The sequence below is a fragment of the Crinia signifera genome, chromosome 4 (assembly GCF_055691185.1).
Source record: "Crinia signifera chromosome 4, ASM5569118v1, whole genome shotgun sequence".
In the NCBI taxonomy this organism is placed as follows: Eukaryota; Metazoa; Chordata; class Amphibia; order Anura; family Myobatrachidae; genus Crinia; species Crinia signifera.
Genome location: NC_139220.1, coordinates 187,236,004 through 187,259,338, shown reverse-complemented (window position 1 = coordinate 187,259,338; position 23,335 = coordinate 187,236,004). Strand labels below are relative to the sequence as shown.

Below are 23,335 nucleotides of genomic sequence, written 5' to 3'. Positions count from 1 at the left end.
TCTTAGATCTGTTTATTTTAAAATTCGAAATATCTCTGAAATCCTGTAGGATCTGGAACAAGGCGACCAGGGAACCCATTGGGTTTGTTAATGTAAGCAGAATATCATCTGCGTACAATGAGATTTTATATTCTTCCTCGCCTATTTCTACCCCTCTGAGATCTCTCTCCTCTCGAATTTTTACAGCTAAGGGTTCAATCATAAAGGCAAAAATTAAAGGGGATAGTGGGCAACCCTGCCTTGTCCCATTCTTAATTAAGAATGGTAGTGATTTAATCCCATTTGCTACCACCATCGCTGCTGGCGTTGCATATAACGCGTTCAATCCTGTCAGAAAGGTCCCCGCGAACCCAAACCGGCTCAATGTCTGATTTATATATGGCCATGATACCCGGTCAAAAGCCTTCTCGGCATCAAGGCTCATGACCATTGTGGTTTTTTTTGCTCTGTCTACATAATCTATGATATTAGTAGCTTTTCTAATATTATCACAGGCTTGCCTGTTTGGGATGAACCCGACCTGATCCGGGTGAACCAGGCGCGCGATCACCCCAGACAGGCGATTGGCCAGAATTTTTGAAAAAACTTTGAGATCCACATTTAGGAGTGATATAGGTCGATAGCTTCCACACATTGTTGGGTCTCTACCTGGTTTAGAAAGTAAGATTATCTCCGCCTTCACAGCCTCTATATCAAAAGCTTCCCCCTCTAGTATTTTATTGAATAGCGTTTTTAAGTGTGGCGTGAGTAAGGCACTAAATTTTTTATAATAAATGGCCGATAGGCCATCGAGGCCTGGGGCTGAGTTATTTTTTAAATTTTTAATTACTCCGCTAATTTCTTCAATAGTGATCTCCTTATTTAACTGTTGCCGATCCTGATCTGTTAACTGGGGCAGTACTAATGGGGCAAAGAAATTATCCATCTTATTTTTGGCCATTTCCTCCTGTTCTCTTATAGGAATATTATATAGCTCTTCATAGTAGGCTCTAAAGAGCTGTGCTATTTTTTGGGGATCGTATATTAGGTTATTCTGAGTGTCTTTTATGGCTAATATGCGGTTACGCTGCCTCTGGGCCCGGAGTCTTGAAGCCAATATTGCATCCGCTTTATCTCCCTTTGCATAAAATTTATATTGCAGCCACTTCATTGTTTTAGCGGCTTTTGTTGACTGGATCTGATAAAGTTGGCTTTTTAACTTCAGCAGTTTACTATAGATCTTTTTCTTTGGGTTCCTTTGATGTAGACCATTTAATCTTTCTATCTGTTGTTCCAGATCCCGACAGGCTTTCTGGTCTTTTAATTTTTGAGAGTTGGCCAATGAGATAAAATGCCCTCTGATTACAGCTTTATGGGCTGCCCACACTGTAGCTACCGCTACGTCCTCCGTGTAATTAATCTCAAAATATTCTTTCAAATATGTTTCTATCTGATTTATATGTTCTTTTTTTAGTAAAAGAGCCAAATTTAATCTCCATTTACTATGTTTCTATGTGTCAAGTAAGAGTATGTGGGGTAACTGCAAAACAGTCCCTATGAAATGTATAATATTGGGGTACATATAGTAAAAGGCATTATGGCACGCTATGTGCTGCTGATAGCACTACTCCCCATGAATTAATGTGGGAGATGTTTCTGAAATGACCAGGGTTCTGTGGGGGAGCCATCATTATCGGCACTGCTATCTACAAGATAGTGTGCCAATGTGTCAGCAAATGTATAAAATGGTCAGTGACCGCACTGACCACTGGCATAACTAGAAATGTAGCTCCCACCTGCCAAAAATATTCACTGACAGCGCAGGTACAGAGTAAACTGTACCTGCGCTGCTCTAAACTATTAGTGGGGCCCACGAGGAGAGCATCCAACTCTCTACAAGATGCAGTGAGGAAGAGGGAGTGGTGGCCATGGTGGCGGTGGGAAGGTGGAGGGTGGTGGGCATGGGGAGCGGCAGAAAGGGTGGATGGTGGAGTTCTCTGGCTGTCTGTGTGAGGGCGCTCAGTGACCCGCCCGATGGGCTGTTCATGGGACTAGTCACTGAGTGTCCTCACACAGACAGACAGAGGCGGAGAAGTATGCGTATCCTTATTGGCTGCTGCTGTAGAGCTAACACAGGACTCCTGGCCTCTGGCCGAGCACCATGACCCTGCGCCCCAGTGGCACCGGCTCCCCCCTGCCATCCCTAGGACTGCAAATCCCTAATTACGCCACTGGTACTAACAACTGCAGCTATCAGTTTTGACATCTGCAGCTGTTATTGCTCAACCACATATCCAGATATTTTGCATACAAAAAACAATAAAGTTTTTTATTTTCAATACATGTGGGTGGTGCAGAGTTAAACATAAACTACAGTATGTATGAGTACTTAGGCACAAAAGCCAGTAAGGATAGCTGATAGTGGAAGAGCTCTTATCAGCAGACAATACTGAAATAGTCACTATAAACATAATACCGGTTGAGTATCCCTTATCCAAAATGCTCAGGACCAGAATAATGTTTAACAAATTATTCCATATTTTCGAATATCATGTCCCCAGTGGTACCAGATACAGATGCCCCCAGTGGTACCAGATACAGATTCCCCCAGTGGTACCAGATACAGATGCCTCAAGTAGTGCTTTAAGCAACAACAACAAAACAACTAAATTTCATAGAAATCTTTCAATGGCGGGGGTTGCAGCGGGCGGAGGGCGAGGCACCAACTATTTAAAACTTGAAGTTTATTGGACTATCAGGGCAATCACTTGCCTTGTAATTTGATTTTTTGTATTATTATTATTAGTAATTTTGCTATCTTGTTGTCCTGATGTCCTCACAAAGATAATAATTTATGTTAATGTTTGTGTAAACTCTGACTTGTAACTATTGTATTACTTGAGGAATTGGATGTGAATCAGGCACCTGATACTTCAATAATAAAAAAAGGAAAAAAGAAAAAAAACAATTTTTACATTTTTTTTTTTTAAATAGAATTCTGGAAACTATAATTTTCTGAATAATTTGGCTAACGGATATTTTGATAAGACACACTCAACCTGCAATACATCTCCCCCATTGTGAGTAATGGTGAAAAACTCTTATGCTTTTTCTGTTGATACATCTGGCTCCTGATATGGCTAGAGCCGTACTTTGGAGCCATACATACAACTTCTACTGACATCACAGATTGGAGAAACATTTGGCTAGACCTATTAATCAGTTATTTAGGCATTGTATAAAATCAGACACTCAAGGATTTTCCTGGTTTACTGGAGCTTGGATCAACAATGATCATTCCTCTATAGTGAATGCATGCAATATGGAAGTTGAATGGAGGTGGCTGCAGGATGTGCACATGTAAATCTGAGCATACAGTATATGCCTATGTGGAAATGCACTTCGAGCCTTAAAAGCTATTTCAGTACAAACATGCTGTTACCATCTGTAGAGAACAGTCAATTTTGGCTTTGGTATGTGTACCCTATAAAAGATATGGCATCTGCTACAGATTAATGCATACATATATGGATATAAATATACAGTGAAGACATGCGCTATAAATACAGGATTGCAGAGAACACTGACAATTTCCCAAATTAAACAGTCACTCCTGTGATGGATTGGGTTTACCTACATATGGGATGTAGTTGGCACCCCCCTACATATAAGCTACAGAAACAACGTATGCTAGAGCTCTTTAGTTCTATCCTTAATTCTTTTTGAGGATCGTTATACTTACATGTATATTTTCTCTGTTTCTTAATGACATTACACTATTTGGCGCAATGGTTAAGTTATGTTTGCTTCCTATCAAAGGGATTTTCATGTTTAATATTGTTAGGTTTTAGCATTCAAGTTCTCTAGATGCTTCCTAATTTCATTCTGTTGCTAGATTTAAAAAAATAAAACCTTTATTGTCAGATCAGCACATAAACTCTGCAAATAATGGAGAAAATCATCACTGCAAATATATATTAATATAATATTTAATAACATTAAGTTGAATGTAACTAACACTTATTAACACTATAGCACTGGTGTGCTGCTCTGAGTTTTCCAGCTTATGATGATTTTTGGGGTACACCTAGTTATAGCAAAAGTGATCCCCAGTATTCAAGCCTTAATGATTGGCTTGGGGGCTTTTCATATATTTGCAAATTTATGTAACCAAGATCTCTGAATTCTATTATCATGTAGATTTAAATCTGGTTACTGATATTATTCAGTGTGCTAGGGAAAATAAAGTGTGCTCTAGACCACTGAAGGGCAAATTGTTTCAAGAACGGCTTGGAATATGGCTGGCTATACGCTAAAATCTCTAAATTACATTTTTCTTAAGGATGCTCAGTTGCAATTGGTTGTCCAGAAACAGAGGCGCAAAGTTACTATGGGCCTAATTCAGGTTGGCTCATTAAGCAGTGGTCTTTCATTACTTAGCAAGCACCTTAACTCCACCCCTCCAAATGGCCATCATGTGTTGTCAGCTGCCCGTCTCAAGCAGGCATTGGCCTGCCTGTGTTCCCAGGGAAATGCCCAGCGTTTTCATGAGAATGCCCCCATCTGCCCGGGCCCTCCCTCCCCACAGCGATAAGCCCAGCGAGTGTGTAACTGTGAAATACGCATGCGTAAACCCCGACCATCATGGCTGGGGCCAACTTCAGATCGCAATGAGCGATCCTGAATCGGCCCCTATTGTTCACACCTTATGTAGCTGCCTGCTATGGCACAATGATCAGGTGCAAAGCCTGAGTTATCAATAAGTGGGAAGAAGGGCCTGATGTGCAGAGCTCATTTTTAAAGGATCATCCTAAATTGCTAAAGACAAAGAAATGTGTTTTTAGTAAACATTATAAACATAGCTTACAGTACATCACTTACCTTCTGGTGATCATTAATAACATTGGTTTCCATAAGATCAGTTTGGCTTGGAATTTTGACCTAGAACAAAAATATATCGGGAACAAGTTGACATATATGTATTTAAATATTCTCAAAAACGTAAACTGTTCGATTACTGCTTTTTCAACAAAATGCTTTTGATATTTTATGTTTTCCTCTTTAAATTTTTTAAATAAAATAGAGTTGGACATTTACTACTGGACAGCTGCACTTTAAGAGAGTAGGAGGCCTGTGTACAGCCTCCTCCGTTCGGGCCCCCTCCTCTCTCCCGGAGACCCGGCTCCAGTGCCGCACTAGTGCACAGCGCAATATAGTCTGAGCTAGATACTCCTTTCACACCGCACAAATAACCCCGGTGCGACCTGGGGTTTTGGGGTCTCGGTGTGATGTGAAAGCACCATTTTGAAAAACCCGGGTCCAGCAACCCGGCATTCTGACCTGAGTTAAAAGAAGGGTTTTACCCAGGTAGGAGCCGGGTTGCTGGGCAGTCTGAAAGGGTAACCCGGATCGAGCGACCCGGGCCCTGTTCACCGCTATGAAGGAGGCAGCGTAACTTCAGTGCTGTCTCCTCCCCCGCATGACATGCTGCCGCTTTGCCCCCCCCCCCCCCCCCCCCGATGACATCAGTTTATTGTCGGGTCGCTGCCAGCCACAGCTAGCGCAAATGCCAGGTCGCCCCCAGGATGGACCCGTGTCCAAATCCCGAGTGCGACTTGGCATTTGCGATTTGAAAGGGGTACTAGAGGGCTCAGATTCTACTGCACATGCGCTTCATCGTAGGTCTCTGGAGGGGGGGAGTATTAAAAAATGGGTACAGTGTGTGCGGTGTGGGCCCCCTGGGTCTCAGGGGCCTGTGTGCACCCATTATAAATACGCCACTGCTACTGGAGCAGGATTTCATATTAAATATGAAGACAGCTGGTAACATGGTTGGAAATATGTGAGACATCTTGTGAAGCAGCCAGAAAGACACTACATGGCAGAAGAGCAGTGAAGTGAATGCTCACAGTTTCAGAAGTGGAGATGGCTATTTAGAGAACATTTTTTAATGGGAAATCAATTTTTCTTTCCTGCTTTTTCAGCTAGCACTACAGTTTTCAATAACAAATTAATAGTGCGAGGTAGGGGAGATTTCTCCACATAGTTTATTATTGCTCTATATAATGCTACTAAATTACTATATATGTTTAAATATATGAGCTGTGTTTGCCATCTTCTTGCTCTTCTCTGTCATGTTTAACCCCTTCATGACAGAGCCAGTTTTTGCCTTCCTGACAGAGCCCTTTTTTTCAAATCTGGCATGTATCACTTAAGTGGGGATAACTTTTTTTTGCTTTTACTTATCCCAGTGATTTTGAGATTGTTTTCTCGTGACACATTGTACTTCAAGTTAGTGGTAAATTTTCGTGGATACAGTCTGTGTTTTTTTGTGAAAAATACCAAAATGTCGTAAAAAAATGGAAAATTTTGCGATTTGCAAAATGTTAAATTTTCTGCTTGTGAGACAAATAATCTTACCACTCAAAATAGTGAATAACTAACATAGACCATATGTCTACTTTATGTTGCCATCATTATTTCAACCTCATTTTCATTTTTTTGGACACTAGGAGGCTTAAAATATGAATAGCAAATTCTCAAATTTTCAAGAAAATTTCAAACTCTGATTTTTTTAGGGACCAGGTCAGTTATGATGTGACTTTGAGTGACTTGTATGTGAGACACCCCCATAAATGATGCCATTTCAAAAACTGCACCCCTCACAGTATTCAAAACAGCATTTTGGAAGTTTGTTAACCCTTTAGGTGTTTTACAGGAATTAAAACAAAGTGTAGGTGAAATTTCAAAATTTCTTTTTTTTTGCAGAGTTTCAATTTTAATACATTTTTCTAAGGAACACAGTAGATTTTACTAGAGAAATGTGACTAAAAATTGATTCCCCCAATTCTTTGGTTTTCATAAATATCCTATATGTGGCCCTAGTGTGCACGGTGACCAAACCACAGGCTTCATAATAGAAGGAGCGCCTACTTGATTTTGGAGCCTCCTTTTTATGAGATTATTTTTTAGGCACAATGTAGGTTTCTAGGCACCATAAGATGCTAAAAGTTAGGTACCCCCCCACAAGTGACCCCATTTTGCAAACTACACCCTTCAGGGAATTCATCTAGGGGTATAGTGTACATTTCAAACCCCCAGGGGTTTCACCAATTGTGGTACAACTGGGCAGTGAAAATGAAAAAAAAATAATTTTTCATTTTCACAGCTCAGTTGTATCAAAATTGGTGAAACCCCGGGGGGTTTGAAATGTACACTATACCCCTTGATGAATTCCCTGAAGGGTGTAGTTTGCAAAATGGGGTCACTTGTGGGGGGGTTCCACTGTATGGGTGTTTCGGGGGTCATTCAACCAGAATCTGTGCTGCAAAATCCAAAAATCACTCCTTCCCTTCTGAGTCCTGCCATGCACCCAACTGGTATTTTTTGGTCACACATGAGGCATTGCCGTACTCGGGAGAAATTGGGGCACAGATTTTGGGGTGCTTTGTCTCCTTCATTCCTTGTGAAAATGAAAAATTTTGAGCCAGATCTGCATTTTTGTGTAAAAAAATGTAATTTTTTACAGAAAAATGCAGTTCTGGCTCAAAATTTTTTATTTTCACAAGGAATGAAGGAGACAAAGCACCCCAAAATCTGTGCCCCAATTTCTCCCGAGTACGGCAATGCCTCACGTGTGACCAAAAAATACCAGTTGGGTGCATGGCAGGACTCAGAAGGGAAGGAGTGATTTTTGGTGGTGGAATGAATGGTGGGTGCTATGTCGCATTAGCAAGACCCCCGAAGCACCAATACAGTGGAACCCCCCCACAAGTGACCCCATTTTAATCACCAGCTTTGGGAGGGGGGCTGGCGCTGCGGCTGGCGGGGGGGTGGGAGGGGTGCTGGTGCTGCGGCAGCCGGGTGGGTGGGAGGGAGGGGGGCTGCCGGGTGGGAGGGGGGGGGGGGGCTGGCGGTGCGGTATATACACACACACACACACACACACACACACACACATATATATATATATATATGTGTGTATATATATATATATATATATATATATATACATACACACACACATATATATATATATATATATATATGTGTGTGTATGTATATATATATATATATATATATATATATATATATATAGTTTTTTAGTGCATATATTTATTTTTTTTACTTTTTCTGCAGCTTGATGCTGCTGCTGCTGCTGCGGGGGGGAGGGGGGAGGAGGTCAGCGCTGCGTGCGCTTCAGACGCTCCGGGGGAGCCGCTACTGCTGCCACTGCTGCCGGGTGAGTGCCCGGCGGGTTTGAGGGGGGGGCTGCACATCGGAGGTGATCGGTGCTGTACTTGACAGCACCGATCACCACCGATCCCTGTGTTACCGAGCGGCTTAGCCGCCGGTAACACAGGAAACGCTGTGAATGGCTGTTCAGATTTGAACAGCCAATCACAGCGATCGCCGACCGGGGGGGGCACCCCTGCCCCCCCTGGGCGGCGAGGGGGGATGTCTGCTGTCAGGGACAGCAGACATCACCTAACTGTCACTGCGTCTCTAGACGCAGTGACAGTTAGAAGTCATGACGTATATATACGTCATGTGTCGGGAAGTACTTCCCGACCATGACGTATATATACGTCAAATGTCGTGAAGGGGTTAAAGTCCTTCTTTCACCTGGTCATATTCCAAAGGATGTCACACATACTGTATCCCTTACCACTAGGTCATGATTAGGGATGCCAATCCCGGGGCATTTTTTTCAATCCCGGGATTGAAAAATTATCGATCCCGTGTTTCCCGGATCCAGGAATTGGCATCCCTAATTTAAAAAAAACGCCCTCTCAAAGCGGTAGGGCAAGAGTCTCCTAGAACAGATAATGAGAAACTAATTATTTCTATAGGATGGTTATCCATTTTTTATAAATAGTAAAATAGTAAAAAAAATCAAAAGAAAGATTAATATTTTTGTTTCCCTAAAAGTTACTATAAATTGTCATTATATTTTGTCAAATATATTTTGCTTCAATGAAAGACATATATATGAATTAAGCAAGAATATATTTTATGGCTCATAATTATGAAAAGTAGCACTATAGATCTTATAGCAGGGAATAGTGGTACAAATGAGTTACACAAACAGTAGAAGGCCAGTCAAAAGACATAACAAAGTTATCAATCTGTATAAGTAGAAAACTATTTAAGTGACGTCTTCATGCACACATTGCTTGACATTGGCTATTGCTAAGCACACGTAAGCAGTAAGATACCTGCATAACAAGTCCCATGATAGGTAACGAAAGAGAGAGCCCCGGTTCAGGGAATGGCCAGCGATCAATTTGATTACAAACTGGAGAAGAGAAAAATTATTCAACTTGCGTCCACCTACATTTAAAACAAATTAACTATAGAGGTATTCCATAGACAAAAAAACCTTATAGTTTCACATGTCCCATTAAGGCTTCTTACACATGATCTGACATTTCAGAAACCTGTTGTAACTCTTCCACTCCAACTCCAAAAAGCAATGAAATTCTGATCATTAAGGCTGGCACCTCAATGGACGTGTTCCTTGCGCAATACAGATATGGTACGCCATCACAGCCTGTGTGCAGATTCAGCACTCTCACTGAGCTGCTAATTAGAACCCTCATAAATGTTTGAGGGTGCTACATGTGTATACTAAATTAGATGGATGTATGGAGTGTGAAGGATGTTGGAACAAGATGGGAATGTTGTGGTGCCCGAATGGGATGGGTGTGGGCACTGAGTAAGATGGGTGCGCCACATAACTGCTTAGACCATCAGTTGTATAGACTGCATGTGTGTATTTCAATGAGCACACAAATATGTTAATTAGCAGCTCTGTGAGAGTGCTGAATCTGCACTTACCCACAGGCTGTGATGGCGTACCATATATGTATTGCGCAAGGAACACGTCCATTAAGGTGCCAGCCTTAATGATCGGAATATCATTGCTTTTTGGAGTTTGAGTGGAAAAGTTACAACATGTTTCTGAAATGTCAGATCATGTGTAAGAAGCCTTTATGGGACATGTGAAACCATAAGGTTTTTTGTCTATGGAATTTTATTGCTTTTTTTAATTTATTTTTTTAACTCAGAAATGTAAAATTTCACTGTAAGAGTAAATATTGGATTTTTTTTTTAATGTTTAATGAAAATGTTCATATAACATCACTGTTTTGGGCAAAATGCAAAATATATTTTAAGTTACCAAACAGAATTTTTATACTTTTAGCTTTGTTGCCTTAAAAAAAACATGAAAAATATCAACATATAAATTCCAATTTTTTTATGCTTTTGTCTTCATATTTTACTGGGATTGGGATTTAGTTGGGATTCGTTAAATAGGGGACTGTATTGGGGCAACACACAGGGACCTTAAGGGGTGACACACAGGGTGCAGTGACTGTAGTGGGGGCAGCAACACATAGTGTGCAGAGGACTGTAGGTGCAGGAGATAAACATAGAATTAGACTAAAAAAATCACATTGTCCCCCCCCCCCCACAGACCCTGCATGACACCCCCTTCAGTCCCCTGTACCCTGTGTGTCAACCCCCCTACAGTCCCATGCACCCTGTGTCAACCCCCCTACAGTCCCCTGCACCCTGTGTGCCCCCCTCCTACAGTTCCCTGAACCCTGTGTGTCACCCCCTACAATACCCTGCACCCTGTGTGTCACACCCCTACAGTACCCTGCAACCTGTGTGTCAGACCACCTACAGTTCCCTACACCCTGTGTTTCACCCCCTACAGTCACTACACCCTGTGTGTCACCCCCCCACTGACCCTGCATGTCACCACCTTTACAGTCCCCTGCATCCTGTGTGTCACTCCCCCACAGTACCCTGCTCCTGTTGTCACCCCCCCCCTACACCCTGTGTATCACCACCTATACAGTCCCCTGTACCCTGTGTCTCACCATCTATACAGTCCCCTGCACCCTGTCACCCCATACAGTCCCTTGCATCCTGTGTCACCCACTATAGTCCCCTGCACGCTGTGTGTCACCACCTATATAGTCCCCTTCACCCTGCGTGTCAACCCCCTACAGCCTCCTGCACCCTGTGTGTCACCCCCCTACAGTCCCCTGCACCCTGTGTGTCACCACCTATACAGTCTTCCGCACCCAGTGTGTCACCACCTATTCAGTCCCCTACACCCTGTGTGTTACCCCCTACAGTCCCCTTTACCCTGTGTGTCATCCCCCCCAGACCCTGCTTTTCACCCCCCTACAGTCCCCTGCACCCTGTGTCACCACCTATACAGTTCCCTGCACCCTGTATGTCACCACCTATTCAGTTTCCTGCACCGTGTGTCACTCCCTTACAGTCCCCTGCACCCTGTGTGTCACACCCCCCACAGATCCTGCGTGTCACCAACTTTACAGTCCCCTGCACCCTGTGTTTCACCCCCCTACAGTCACTATACCCTGTGTGTAACCTCACAGACCCTGCCTGTCACCACCTTTACAGTCCCCTGCACCGTGTACCCCCCCCCACAGTCCCCTGCACCCTGTGTATCACCACCTATACAGTCCCCTGCACTCTGTGTCTCACCATCTATACAGTCCCCTACACCACCCTGTGTGTCACACCCCTACAGTCCCCTGCATCCTGTGTGTCACCCCTATAGTCCCCTTCACCCTGTGTGTCACCCCCTATACATTCCCCTGCACCCTTCCTTTCACCACCTATACAGCCCCCTACACCCTTCATGTCACACACCCCCCCTACAGTCCCCTGCACCCTGTGTGTCACCACCACCCCCTACAGTCCCCTGCACCCTATGGGGGAAATTTACTAAGATGTTAAATACACTTCACAGGTCATGTTGCTATGGGCAATCAAACACAACTTGTCTACTATCTTCTAGAGGGTGGTAAATAAAAAAGAAGTAGCTTCTGATTGGTTGCCCATAGCAACATGACCTGTGAAGTGTATTTCACATCTTAGTAAATTTCACCCTATGTGTCACCACCTATACAGTCCCCTGCACCCTGTGTTTCACCACCTATTCAGTCCCCTGCAACCTGTGTGTTAACCCCCTACAGTCCCCTGCACCCTGAGTGTCACCCCCGCATCCCCCCACAGACCCTGTGTTTCACCGCCCCTACACAATGTGTCACCCCCTACAGTCCCCTGCACCCTGTATGTTACCACCTATTCAGTCCCCTGCACCTTGTGTGTTACCCCCCTACAGTCCCATTCACGCTGTGTCACCCCCCCACACACCCTGTGTTTCACCATCTATAGTGTCGTGCACCCTGTGTGTCACCCCCTACAATACTCTGCACCCTGCATGTAACCACCTATTCAGTTCTCTGCACCCTGTGTGTTACCCCCTACAGTCCCCTGCACCCTGTGTCACACACCGCCACCACAAACCCTGCGTTTCACCACTTATACAGTCCCCTTCACCCCGTGTGTCACACCCCCCACAAAACCATGTGTGTCACCAACTTTACAGTCCCCTGCACCCTGTGTTTCACCCACCCACAGACCCTGTGTGTCATCACCTATACAGGCGCCTGCACTCCATGTCACACCTATTCAGTCCCCTGCACCCTGTGTATCACCCCCCTACAGTCACAACACCCCTACAGACCCTGCGTGTCACCACCTATACAATTGCCTGCACCCTGTGTGTCACCACTTATACAGTCCCCTGCACCGTTATAAAAAGTAGGCAGTATGCTTCACCCTGTGTGTCACCACCCTACAGTCTCCTTTATCATGTGTCACCCCCACTACAGTGTACTGCACTGTGTGCAGCCCCCTGCATGAAACTGCTCCCCACTCTCTTCTCATGCCCAACTGCTGTTGCAAAACAAGTTGAAATGCCTATCTTTATAATCCGGCATTTCACTACATTAAAAAACCTGTTACATCTGAAAAACCTTAACCCCAAAAGGCACTACACTGTGTCAATATTTATCTAAAACAAAAAACCCAGTGACCTTCTGATGAAGGATTTTATCCGAAATGCATTAAGCGTGCCTTGTTTTGCTCCATACAGTACCTTGGCTGCTTTTAGGACTTCTTTTACCGGTCTTCCATACTACCAGATACGGAATCTGGAACTTTGGTCGCTGGACTCCCTTTACCATCAGTTGTGCCATGGAATCTGTCTTTATGCTATATAAATTCTTGTAATTTGTAAGTGCAAACCTTTATTAAAATTATTTATTTTAAACGTTATGCACTATATTCTGTTTCTCTATTCTCCATATGTGCTACCTGCATGATATTATTGGAGGAGGAGAGTGACCTATACCTTTGCTGCATTGGTAATAGAGGCAATTCAAAAAGGACCACTGTACCATTTTACATTGGATGGATGGTGACTTTATTTTATTACACCTACACATATGGTATTAAGACATTCTCTAAAGGGGAACTCTAGAAGTGCTGAACTATCTTGTTCTTTTTCACTATTATTTTTTCTTCTTCCAGGTGTTCTTGGATATCAACTGTAACATTGACTGTTTAGCTGCATCTAGTTTGTGCGCAGAGAGATTCGGTATTTTTCTGCCACTCCATTTTATCAAATCCTTTAATGGTACAAGGTCGAACGTGACATCAAGAATTTCTTTCTTCCTAAATATCGGTCAAATAATTTATTATACAAGCCCTTACTTTCGGCACATTAAATTTCCTTTTCATGGTGAAACCTTGTGCATTGTCAAATTAAATTGTGTTTTCACTTTTATATAAGGTGTTTTTTCTTGGTGTATGATTAGTTAAATTATCATCTAATACGTTTTTAATTTTGCCAAACAACAGTCTATGATCTGGAATATGTAATGTGAATCTGATATCTATGGTTTATTTTCTTACATTATACAGTGTATTCTCTATTGAGTCGTTAATATAAAGTTTTCATTTCTTTAAGTTGATTCATGTTTTCTTTTCAAAATCAAATCAATATTATTTTGTTCTGTTATCGCGGAGCCCTCAAAGGCATGGGGACCATAGTCTGGTACCTACTCTGCCGATTTGGTAATCTAGCACTAACTACCCCTATACCTATAAAACTAATTTTTGGCACAACACTTATGCATATATGCACCAATCACTGAATTTTACTTAATGATTGCAGCTCACTTGCATCTCCGCTTGTCCCAGAGAGGCAACAAATAAGGTAGGCAAGTAGACCCAGTAGACTTAGAAATTTGTTTATGTACAGTAAGTCATAAGTGAGGTCTGCTCATGTACTATCATTTATTCAAATTCTTACCAGCTTCCAGACAGGGCTCCAATTTGTTAAAATATTCAGGTGCTATGAGTTGCAAGAGGGTGTGAAACAGATTGGTGTAAGGCAAGCTGGAGAGAAGTACCAGAGACTGTAGGCGGAACACACAAACATTTATGGCATTAATTAGGGTGATACAAACTGGATAAAGAAGGCATTTATTTGTACGAGATAGTAATACTCACATCAATTTCTAGGAAACTGAACTTTGTTTTGTATGATGATGTAATATGCATGTTACCAATGTGAACGCATACATATCGTTTTATATATATATGTCTAAAACATAGAAAGAGAGGGGCGCTTCATGGTGCATAAATGATGTTTAATAAAAAAAGGTCACAACACTTTTAAAAAGACAAGCCAAAGGATGCTCGTACCAAAGAAATCATCTCCGTGGGCTGGATACCACACAATATAAACATATTACCAGGCAGCAAGTAGCGCCACCATACGTGTGGGGCACTGCCGGAGACTCAACAGTCCACGCTGTCACCGCCAGGTTTGCTGTTGAGTCTCCGGCAGTGCCCCGAACGGATGGTGGAGCTGCTTGCTGCCTAGTAATATATTTATATTGTGTGGTATATAGCCCACAGAGATGATTTCTTTGGTACGAGCAACCTTTGGCTTGTCTTTTTAAAAGTGTTGTGACCTTTTTTTATTAAACATCATTTATGCACCATGAAGCGCCCCTCTCTCTCTCTCTCTCTCTCTCTGTTTTAGACCCACATCCATTTCTTCTGTGAATCCCAGGAGACATTTGTGAGGGTGCTGCAGTCCAGATTGTTTGGACTTTTTGGTTAACTTTGCTGCCCAAAATGTTGGGCTTTTCTATGCTGGACTGAGTCTAACTGAGCACTGCTTACCTACAGTTTCTATCTATCTATCTATCTATCTATCTATCTATATTGTGGCAGAGACAGCATACATGAAGGATTTAGAACAGCAGCAGGGCTAGAGCAATCCAGTCTGTTTTTTTAAGATGTAATGTGAATCACTGTCTGCTGATTGACAGTACCTGTTACTTCCTCTTATATGTTTGTCCAGAGCAGGAGGTCATGGCTCCTAATGCCTAAAAGAGGCCCAGGAATGTGGGGATTACCTTCAGTATAAACCTGCTATGCTGTAACTGAATAATTACCATGCTGATATCTTGTATGCTGTCGTCCTGCTACAAATAAAGAACAACACATTACTTCTATCCAGTCTATGTGATTCTTCCTTGTCACTATATATACAGTTGTGCTTTTACATATCCTAGCAGAATTTGTTATTTTATAGCCATTTGTCAGAGAATATGAATGATAACTCACAAACTTTTCTTTCACTAGGTTCTGGAGTGGCCATCTCAGTCTCCTGACCTCAATATCATTGAGCCACTCTGGGGAGATCTCAAACATGCAGTTCATGCAAGACAGCCCAAGAATTTACAGGAACTGGAGTCTTTTTGCCAAGAAGAATGGGCAGCTTTACCATCTGAGGAAATAAAGAGCCTCATCCACAACTACCACAAAATACTTCAAGCTGTCATTGATGTTAAAGGGGGCAATACACGGCATTAAGAACTGGGGTATGTAAACTTTTGATCAGGGTCATTTGGGTAGTTTCTGTTGTCATTATGATTTAAAAAGAGTAAACACAGTTGTTTGACAATAAATGGCTTCACCCAACCACTAACCATGAGTGAAAGAAAAGTTTGTGAGTTATCATATCATCAAAATTTCAAATTATGCTAGGGTATTCTGCTATCTATCTATCTATCTATCTATCTATATTCACACTCACCCTCCTGGATGTGGAAAGCAGCAGAACCGGCACTAAGAATTCAACATAATTTTGTTTATGGCATCAGAAAGAATAACACACACTGTACTAATTTATCCAGCTAGGTGCAGTGTACTTCTTGGATGGGCTTCTACACTGAGTCCATCTTGAATCATTTGCAATTATGTGAGCACTTTTTATTAAACTAACCTTTTGGAAGTATCCTCTCTTCACAGAGCTGTCTCTCACTTGCCGGAAATATACATAACCATAGTAATGGGCAGCATCCCTCTGTAGCAGTGTAAGACAGAATACATTGTATTAATATATGTAAAAGAAAAATCCAACATGTAGGTTTTGTCAAAGTAGAAGAATTACATGATACCCAGTCAATATTAACACTAGCATTAGCAGTTATTTTCATCCAGGGACTTGTGGGACACATATTCCCCTTGCTAGTTCTGACATTAATCAAGATGAACAGATGATGCCTACAACTATTATTATACATGTATACTGCAAATAGGATGTAGGTAATATACTGGAACAGAATCTCAACAGTCAGAAAGCAGACAGCAGCATCCACACGGTAAGAATCCTGACAATTCCCGATGCCAAGTACTGGGGTTAGGTTTAGGCACTAGGGGACAGGCTAGTAACTTAGTAGGCTGCGGGGGAGTTGGTTAGGTTTAGGCTGTGGCAGGGGGTGGATAAGGGTTTGAAATAACTAAATATGTCTGGATTTTGAATGTGAAGGTGCCATTGTTAGAATTCTGTCCTTTGAAATTTTGACAGCAATCCCCAGCAAAGGTCATGCTACAAAAGGGTCAACAGTGTTTAGGTCAACAGTGTTTAGGTCATACTTGCCGACTCTCCCGCAATTTGCGGGAGGCTCCCGCCTTAGACACCATTCTCCCGGTCCCCCGCAAAGCCCCCCCAATCCCCCGGAATTTCAAAGCTGAGCTAAAAAAAAAAACGGACTGCGCGTGCACTAGTCCGGCGCGATGTGGTCGGGGCTTGGAAGTACTACGCTACGCAACATCAGTGTGAGAGCCGCACGTGACGGTGAGACCCTGCTAGCAGTCACAAGCAGGGAGACTAGAAGCAGCAGTGAGTGAAGCCCGCCCCTCTGACCTCTTCCCCTCTGCCTCATCTGAGAGCTGCTGCTGCTGCATGCTGGAGACACAGAGGAGGGGGAGAGACGGGGAACCGGCATAGAAAGCAGCTGGTGTGGAAACTGACAGACCTGCCAGCTAGGAGCTCGGAGGAGAGGCTGGGGGAGGAGCTGGAGTGCTCCGTTCCCAGGTTAGTAGTAGTACTGTACATGATGTTGTTCTGCCACAGAAGCTCCATGCTGGCTGGTCCTGTGTGTAGGCAGCTATGTCATGTGATCTGTTTGTTTTGGGTTTTTTTTAGCTTGGCACTGACTTTAATGTGTGTATGTAGGTGACCTATGGATGTATCTATTAAACCTGGCACTGTGTGTGTCATTGTGTGTGAATGCACTGTGTGTGTATAGCCTAACACTGTTCTGTGTGTGTGTGCGCGTTTACTGGCAGTGAGCATTTGTTCATATGTGTAGGTAGGATCCCTGTGTGTGTGTGGGGGGGGAGGTAAGGTAGTGACCCCTGTGTGTGTTGGCCGCTAGTGACCCCTCTGTGTGTGTGTGCGTGTGTGTGTGTGTGGGGGGGGGGGGGGGTAGTGACCCATGTGTGTGTAGGCTGGCAGTGACCCCTATGTGTGTGTGTGTGTGTGTGTGTGTGTGTGTAGGCTGGCAGTGACCCCTGTGTGTGTGTGTAGGCTGGCAGTGACCCCTGTGTGTGTGTGTGTGTGTGTGTGTGTGTGTGTGTAGGCTGGCAGTGACCCCTGTGTGTGTGTGTGTGTAGGCTGGCAGTGACCCCTGTGTGTGTAGGCAGGTAGTGACCCCTGTGTTTGTTTAGGCTGATAGTAGGTTGCCGACACTCCTGGATTTTACAGGAGGCTCCCATTTTAGGTGACAGTCCCCCGATTCCCTGCAAAGCCCTCCCAATACCCCTGAATACTCAATTCCCAGCTAAAAATCCAGACCGCACAGTGCGAGTCTGTCCGCAATGGGGACATGATCATGCCTAATAGGCCACGCCCACTTTGTTGGGGACCCCCCCATTCTGGGTCGGCCGCGCCTCTGGCGCGGCAGGTCACAAGTTGGGAGGTATGGAATCTCCCTGAAATCTGTTTCAAAAAGTAGGCAAGTATGGTTTAGGTCAACAGTCAATTGTTCGACACCATATGGTCAGGGCCGTCTTTTTGTATGGGGTTAATGGGCACTTGCCCAGGGGCCCCAGGTGTATAAGGGCCCTATGCTGATAGCTGAGGATCCTCTTTTTCCAGGGATACCAGCATTTTGAAAATCGGCCCTGAGGAACTGGAGATATCCAACTTCAAAGCAGCAGTCCACATCTGACCTGTTACTTGCAATTCCCAGTCATATTTCTCAGGTTCTCTCTGACTTAGAGTTTTTCTGAAAAACAAAAGCTGGGACTCTCCCCTTTCTGTTGACACTAGCGGCTTGTCTCTAGCACCAAACGTCTGGTGTAGTTTTATATTTTTGTCAATGGATTGCTCTGGCTCCTGATCTCTGATCCCCAAGTTCCCAGCACCTCCTGAAAGTTGGGACTCTAGGTTTTTATACTATTGAATTCTAAGAAATCTATTTCCAGATAATGGCGATATCTGCAGTCAAACATGCTGCCCTTCCCCTGGAAAATGACGAATATTAAGCCCACTCCATTATCCAACCCTCCCCTGCGTATAAAACACCCCCTACCTCCCTGGAAGTCATTTACAAGGGACCCTTCATACAGCTCAGTGCCCCCTTCCACATGTTAGTGTTCTCCCTCCCACCACTTGTGCAGTAAAGGAGTAATTAGCAGAAGTTACTGCTCCAGGTCCTACATGTTGAATGGAAGATAGAGCACCCCCTGCCACCCGTGGGACATCAATGCTGCTGCTGATAGCACCCCCCCACCCCTAGAAGGGGAGAATGGGTAAGGGCCCCAGTGCATTGCTTTGCCCAGGTGCCCACACTGCTGTTAAGATGGCCCTGCATATGGTCTGCACAAGGTCACCATAGACAAAATGCCGAAAACAACCAAAGGTTGATATGGCAATGGTCGACGCATGAAAAGGTCAACATGAGGTTGTTTTTTTTTTTTTTTTTATTGTCATTTTGTAGATTTCATCATGCATGCTCAGGACACTTTACCATTCCCCATCGTAGTCCACGTGGATGATAAAGTATGAAAAAGAAAGGAAAAAAAGTAATGTCCACCTTTTCATGTGTTGAACATTGCCCTGTCAACCTTTTGCTTGTGTCGATGTTGACTTATAAACCGGATACCCCAACGAGCATCTTACTTTAGGCTTCAGTATAATAGGTTGACAGTGAACATGTTGAAATGCTCAGCATGTCAATATCCAGCAAGTCTACACTGATTAAATGTCAAATGGTCTCAATGTCAATAATTTATTTGCAATATTTCTCCAACCCTAACCTCTAACTCGACCTCTAAACCTAAGCCCAACTCTGAATAGGGCAGTAGAGAGCCTGGCTGGGCCAAGGTACTCTTCATGGGAGTGTGGCGAAATCATGGGAGGCATGGCCATGCATCCTTGGCTACACTGCAGTCCAGCACACAACAGCATGCGCTGAGTTGAGAAGAGCTGCTGCTGTAGCTGCTGCTGCTATGTAATTTGGGCCCCACCAAGCCCCTCCATTAGGCCTGGGCCCAGGTAATTAATTATACTTTTATTAAAAATTGTGCAGTAGCATAAACAACTACATAAAACCCTACACCAGGGGTGTCCAAACTTTTTGCGACGTGGGCCAGATTTGGTGAGGTTAAAATGTGGAGGGCCGACCATTCAGCCTGACATTCCTTGAATCATTAATCACATCAGAATGGTCCCCCACACTGCCCCCATTCACTGTATGTCCCCCAGCCTGCCCCTTCACTGTATTTCCCCCAGCCTGCCCCCATTCACTGTATGTCCCCCAGCCTGCCCCTCCTTCACTGTATGTCCCCCATTCACTGTATGTTCCCCACTCTGCACCCATTCACTCTGTCCCACAGCCTGCCCCCCTTCTCTTAATGTCCATCAGTGCCTCCATTCACTGTATGTCCCCCAGCCTGCCCCTGCTCCCCCTTCTCTGAATGGCCATCACTGCCTCCATTCACTGTATGTCCCCCAGCCTGACCCTCCTTCACTGTATGTCCCCCACATACAGTGTATGTTTCCTAGCCCCTTGTGTGAGCCAGAGGAAGAAGAGGCAAAGCAGGCACTGCAAGGACAGGAGATGCTTGGGCTCCCGCTGCTGCCCTCCTCCACTCATGCATGTTATGGGAGCAAGCTTCCCCCTTGCTGCCCCCCTCCCCAAACACTGCTGTCACTGTGATTGTGGAGTAGGGTGATATACGATTGCAGCAGCAGGGGTAGGATGCCAAACACATCTGACTGTGGCGGCCGGCACCTCCTCACTGCAGCAGACAGCAAGGTAAAGGCGCACTCGCTGGGGCCCCACCTTTAGTATCCTGTGCTGTGCTTCACACATCTGATGCTCTGCCTGCTTCCAGCTGGAGGCTGCAGGCTACTTGAAATGACAGCACGGGCCGCAATTGGCCCCCGGGCCTGACTTTGGGCATGCCTGCCCTACACCATCAGTCCACAATACTCAACCACCACTCATAAACTAACAAATTCCCAAACCACAAAATCACAACATCATATTAAGTGTACTCATCGCCTTCTTTATACCTACCCTACCTTCAACATCCCATTCTCTTAGTTCTGTATATCTTTCCACATCCACTTAATCCTTCACCCTTCCAGATTTTTTTCCATCAAGCTTACTCACCCATGCTTATCTATTCCCACTCCTTTCATCCCACAATACAAAACATCACCAAGCATGCCATATCCACCCTTCATTCATATTCACCCCATTAATACTTATATCACCTCCATTTTCCCTCCCTTATTTACTCCACCAAATTCACACACACATTCTACTTTTGCTACCATCATCCTTCCCCACAAGAGCCTTAATCACTCAACCAACCACTCCCCCTTTACATTCATACCATCACCAACATTAAGCTAAAAATAGAAAATTGTTCAAAGCTGTAGAATGCATACATGCCACTCCCCCCCCCCCCCCCCCCCCCCCAATATTATAGTACTCTAATTGTGAAAAGATAGAAGAAAAAAAACAGAATGAAAAGGGAGGGCTGTTATCTTCCACCCAGCAAGAGGTTTTCAGCTGATGCCACAGTCGACTCCCCAGGTGTAATGACCTGAGTGACTTTAATAAAGGCCAAATCGAATATATACCTTAAAGCTGGCTAGCTTCCTAGCCCTGATGCTAACAATAACTATGCCGATGTAATTGGCCCGTTATCTCTTACCTTCCTTTGCTTAGACTAGATGTATTAATAACAACATCCTCAGTCAAGCCTTAAGTTAATTTATAGTGGGGAAACCTTCACAGTTCAATCTTGCTACTTATTATGCCTTTCAACTGCAGCAAACCCTCCAAACCATTTTCACAAATAACTTTCTTTAAATCCTTTCCTCAAGCACCCCAACCTAAAGATACAGGTACTCTTGCCAAGGATATAGACTCTCAAATCTCTACTCTAGAGGATGCCACACCATCTCCATCTATTGTTGTTCCCACCCTGGAACAGGTCAGAGACAATGATTCCCTAAACATGGCCACCATGAAGTAACTCTTGTCACAATTTAAGGATTAAGTTGCAGCTGAATTTCATTCCTCTTTGGAATCATACCAATCACCTAGAAACTAAAATGGAGGAAGTTGTTGGGTCACACAATGGCTTAATAGATTCTCATGATGAGCTGGAAGCAGAGGTGCGGAAGTTAAGAGATAAAGTTATGGATTTAGAGGACAGACTGCGTCGCAATAATCTCAAATTACGTGGAGTCTCTGAAGCTGTGTTAAATAATAGTACTCTGCATGACTATGCAGTGGAGCTATTTAAGAAACTTTTACATCTTACATCATCCTCGAATTTACTCATTGACTGAATCCATAGATTACTCAAGGCTAGGGCAGCTCTAGACAATGTTCCTAGAGATATTTTGATGATAATGCACTATTTTCATATCAAAGGGTCCTTATTAAAAAAAGCCAGACCCTCCTTTGATACGTCATCATCACAAGGGGAACATCAGATATTTGGGGATTTATCTCTGTGTACACTCCTCAAGAGGCGTTCTTTAAAGCCCATCACCTCTGTCCTGCGAAAGGTGAAAATCCCTTATTGTTGGGAATACCCTACAAAGCTCTTGGTCTCACGGGGAGGTTCCGCTGTTTCCATTTCTAACACAGAAGAGGGAACAAAACTAACTTCATGAAACATTATTGGCCCTAACTCTGGTTCCTCCCCTAGCCATCAACTCCAACAGGAATGATCCACAGTGGGGTAGAGGATGTGATCTAAATATTTCACTGCTTTAATGTCTCTATTCTTTTATATACTTAATCAGAAAAGTTTTACTTCACAAAGATCCTCGGTTCTTATAGACTTTGCAGTTTATTGTTTCTCTAGATCTGGGGTAACCAACCCTAGTCCTCGAGAGCTACCAACAGTGCATGTTTTGCAGGTCTCCTCACAGAATCACAAGTGAGCTAATTAGCTCCATCTGTGTATCTTTTAAAATGTGTCAGTGATTAATGAGTGCAGCTGTGCAGCAGCTAGGTTGTCTGGAAAATGTGAACTGTTGGTAGCTCTCGAGGACTAGGGTTGGCTACCACTGCTCTAGATGATAAGTTTGAAGAATTACAATATATATTGAGACATATTGGTCACACTTTGCACCCTTAACCCCTTCCTGACAGAGCCAGTTTTTGCGTTCCTGACAGAGCCATTTTTTTCAAATCTGACATGTTTCACTTAAGTGGGGATAACTTTTTTTTGCTTTTACTTATCCCAGTGATTTTGAGATTGTTTTCTCGTGACACATTGTACTTCAAATTAGTGGTAAATTTGGGTCGATACAGTCTGTGTTTTTTTGTGAAAAATACCAAAATGTCGTGAAAAAATGGAAAATTTTGCAATTTGCAAAATGTCACATTTTCTGCTTGTGAGACAAATAAACATACCACTCAAAATAGTTAATAACTAACAAAGACCATATGTCTACTTTATGTTGCAATCATTATTTCAACCTCCTTTTCATTTTTTTGGACACTAGGAGGCTTCAAATATGAATAGCAAATTCTCAAATTTTCAAGAAAATTTCAAACACTGATTTTTTTAGGGACCAGTTCAGTTCTGATGTGACTTTGAGGGACTTGTATGTGAG

At 43.6% G+C, this 23,335-nt stretch overlaps 1 protein-coding gene across 2 annotated transcripts in view; it reads right to left on the bottom strand.

Moving 5' to 3' along the window:
- DENND6B (DENN domain containing 6B) overlaps window positions 1–23,335 on the bottom strand; it is an 80,074-nt gene that overhangs the window by 43,596 nt on the left and 13,143 nt on the right. The window contains exons 5-9 of one of the 2 annotated variants that reach the window (XM_083183234.1): window positions 16,178–16,258; window positions 15,345–15,374; window positions 14,189–14,294; window positions 9,198–9,277; window positions 4,861–4,920 (exon numbers count right to left, since the gene is read on the bottom strand). In XM_083183234.1, coding sequence (XP_083039360.1) covers window positions 4,861–4,920; window positions 9,198–9,277; window positions 14,189–14,294; window positions 15,345–15,374; window positions 16,178–16,258 — 357 coding nt within the window. The remainder of the gene's footprint in view (window positions 1–4,860; window positions 4,921–9,197; window positions 9,278–14,188; window positions 14,295–15,344; window positions 15,375–16,177; window positions 16,259–23,335) is intronic. The other variant, XM_083183235.1, reaches the window with a different exon arrangement.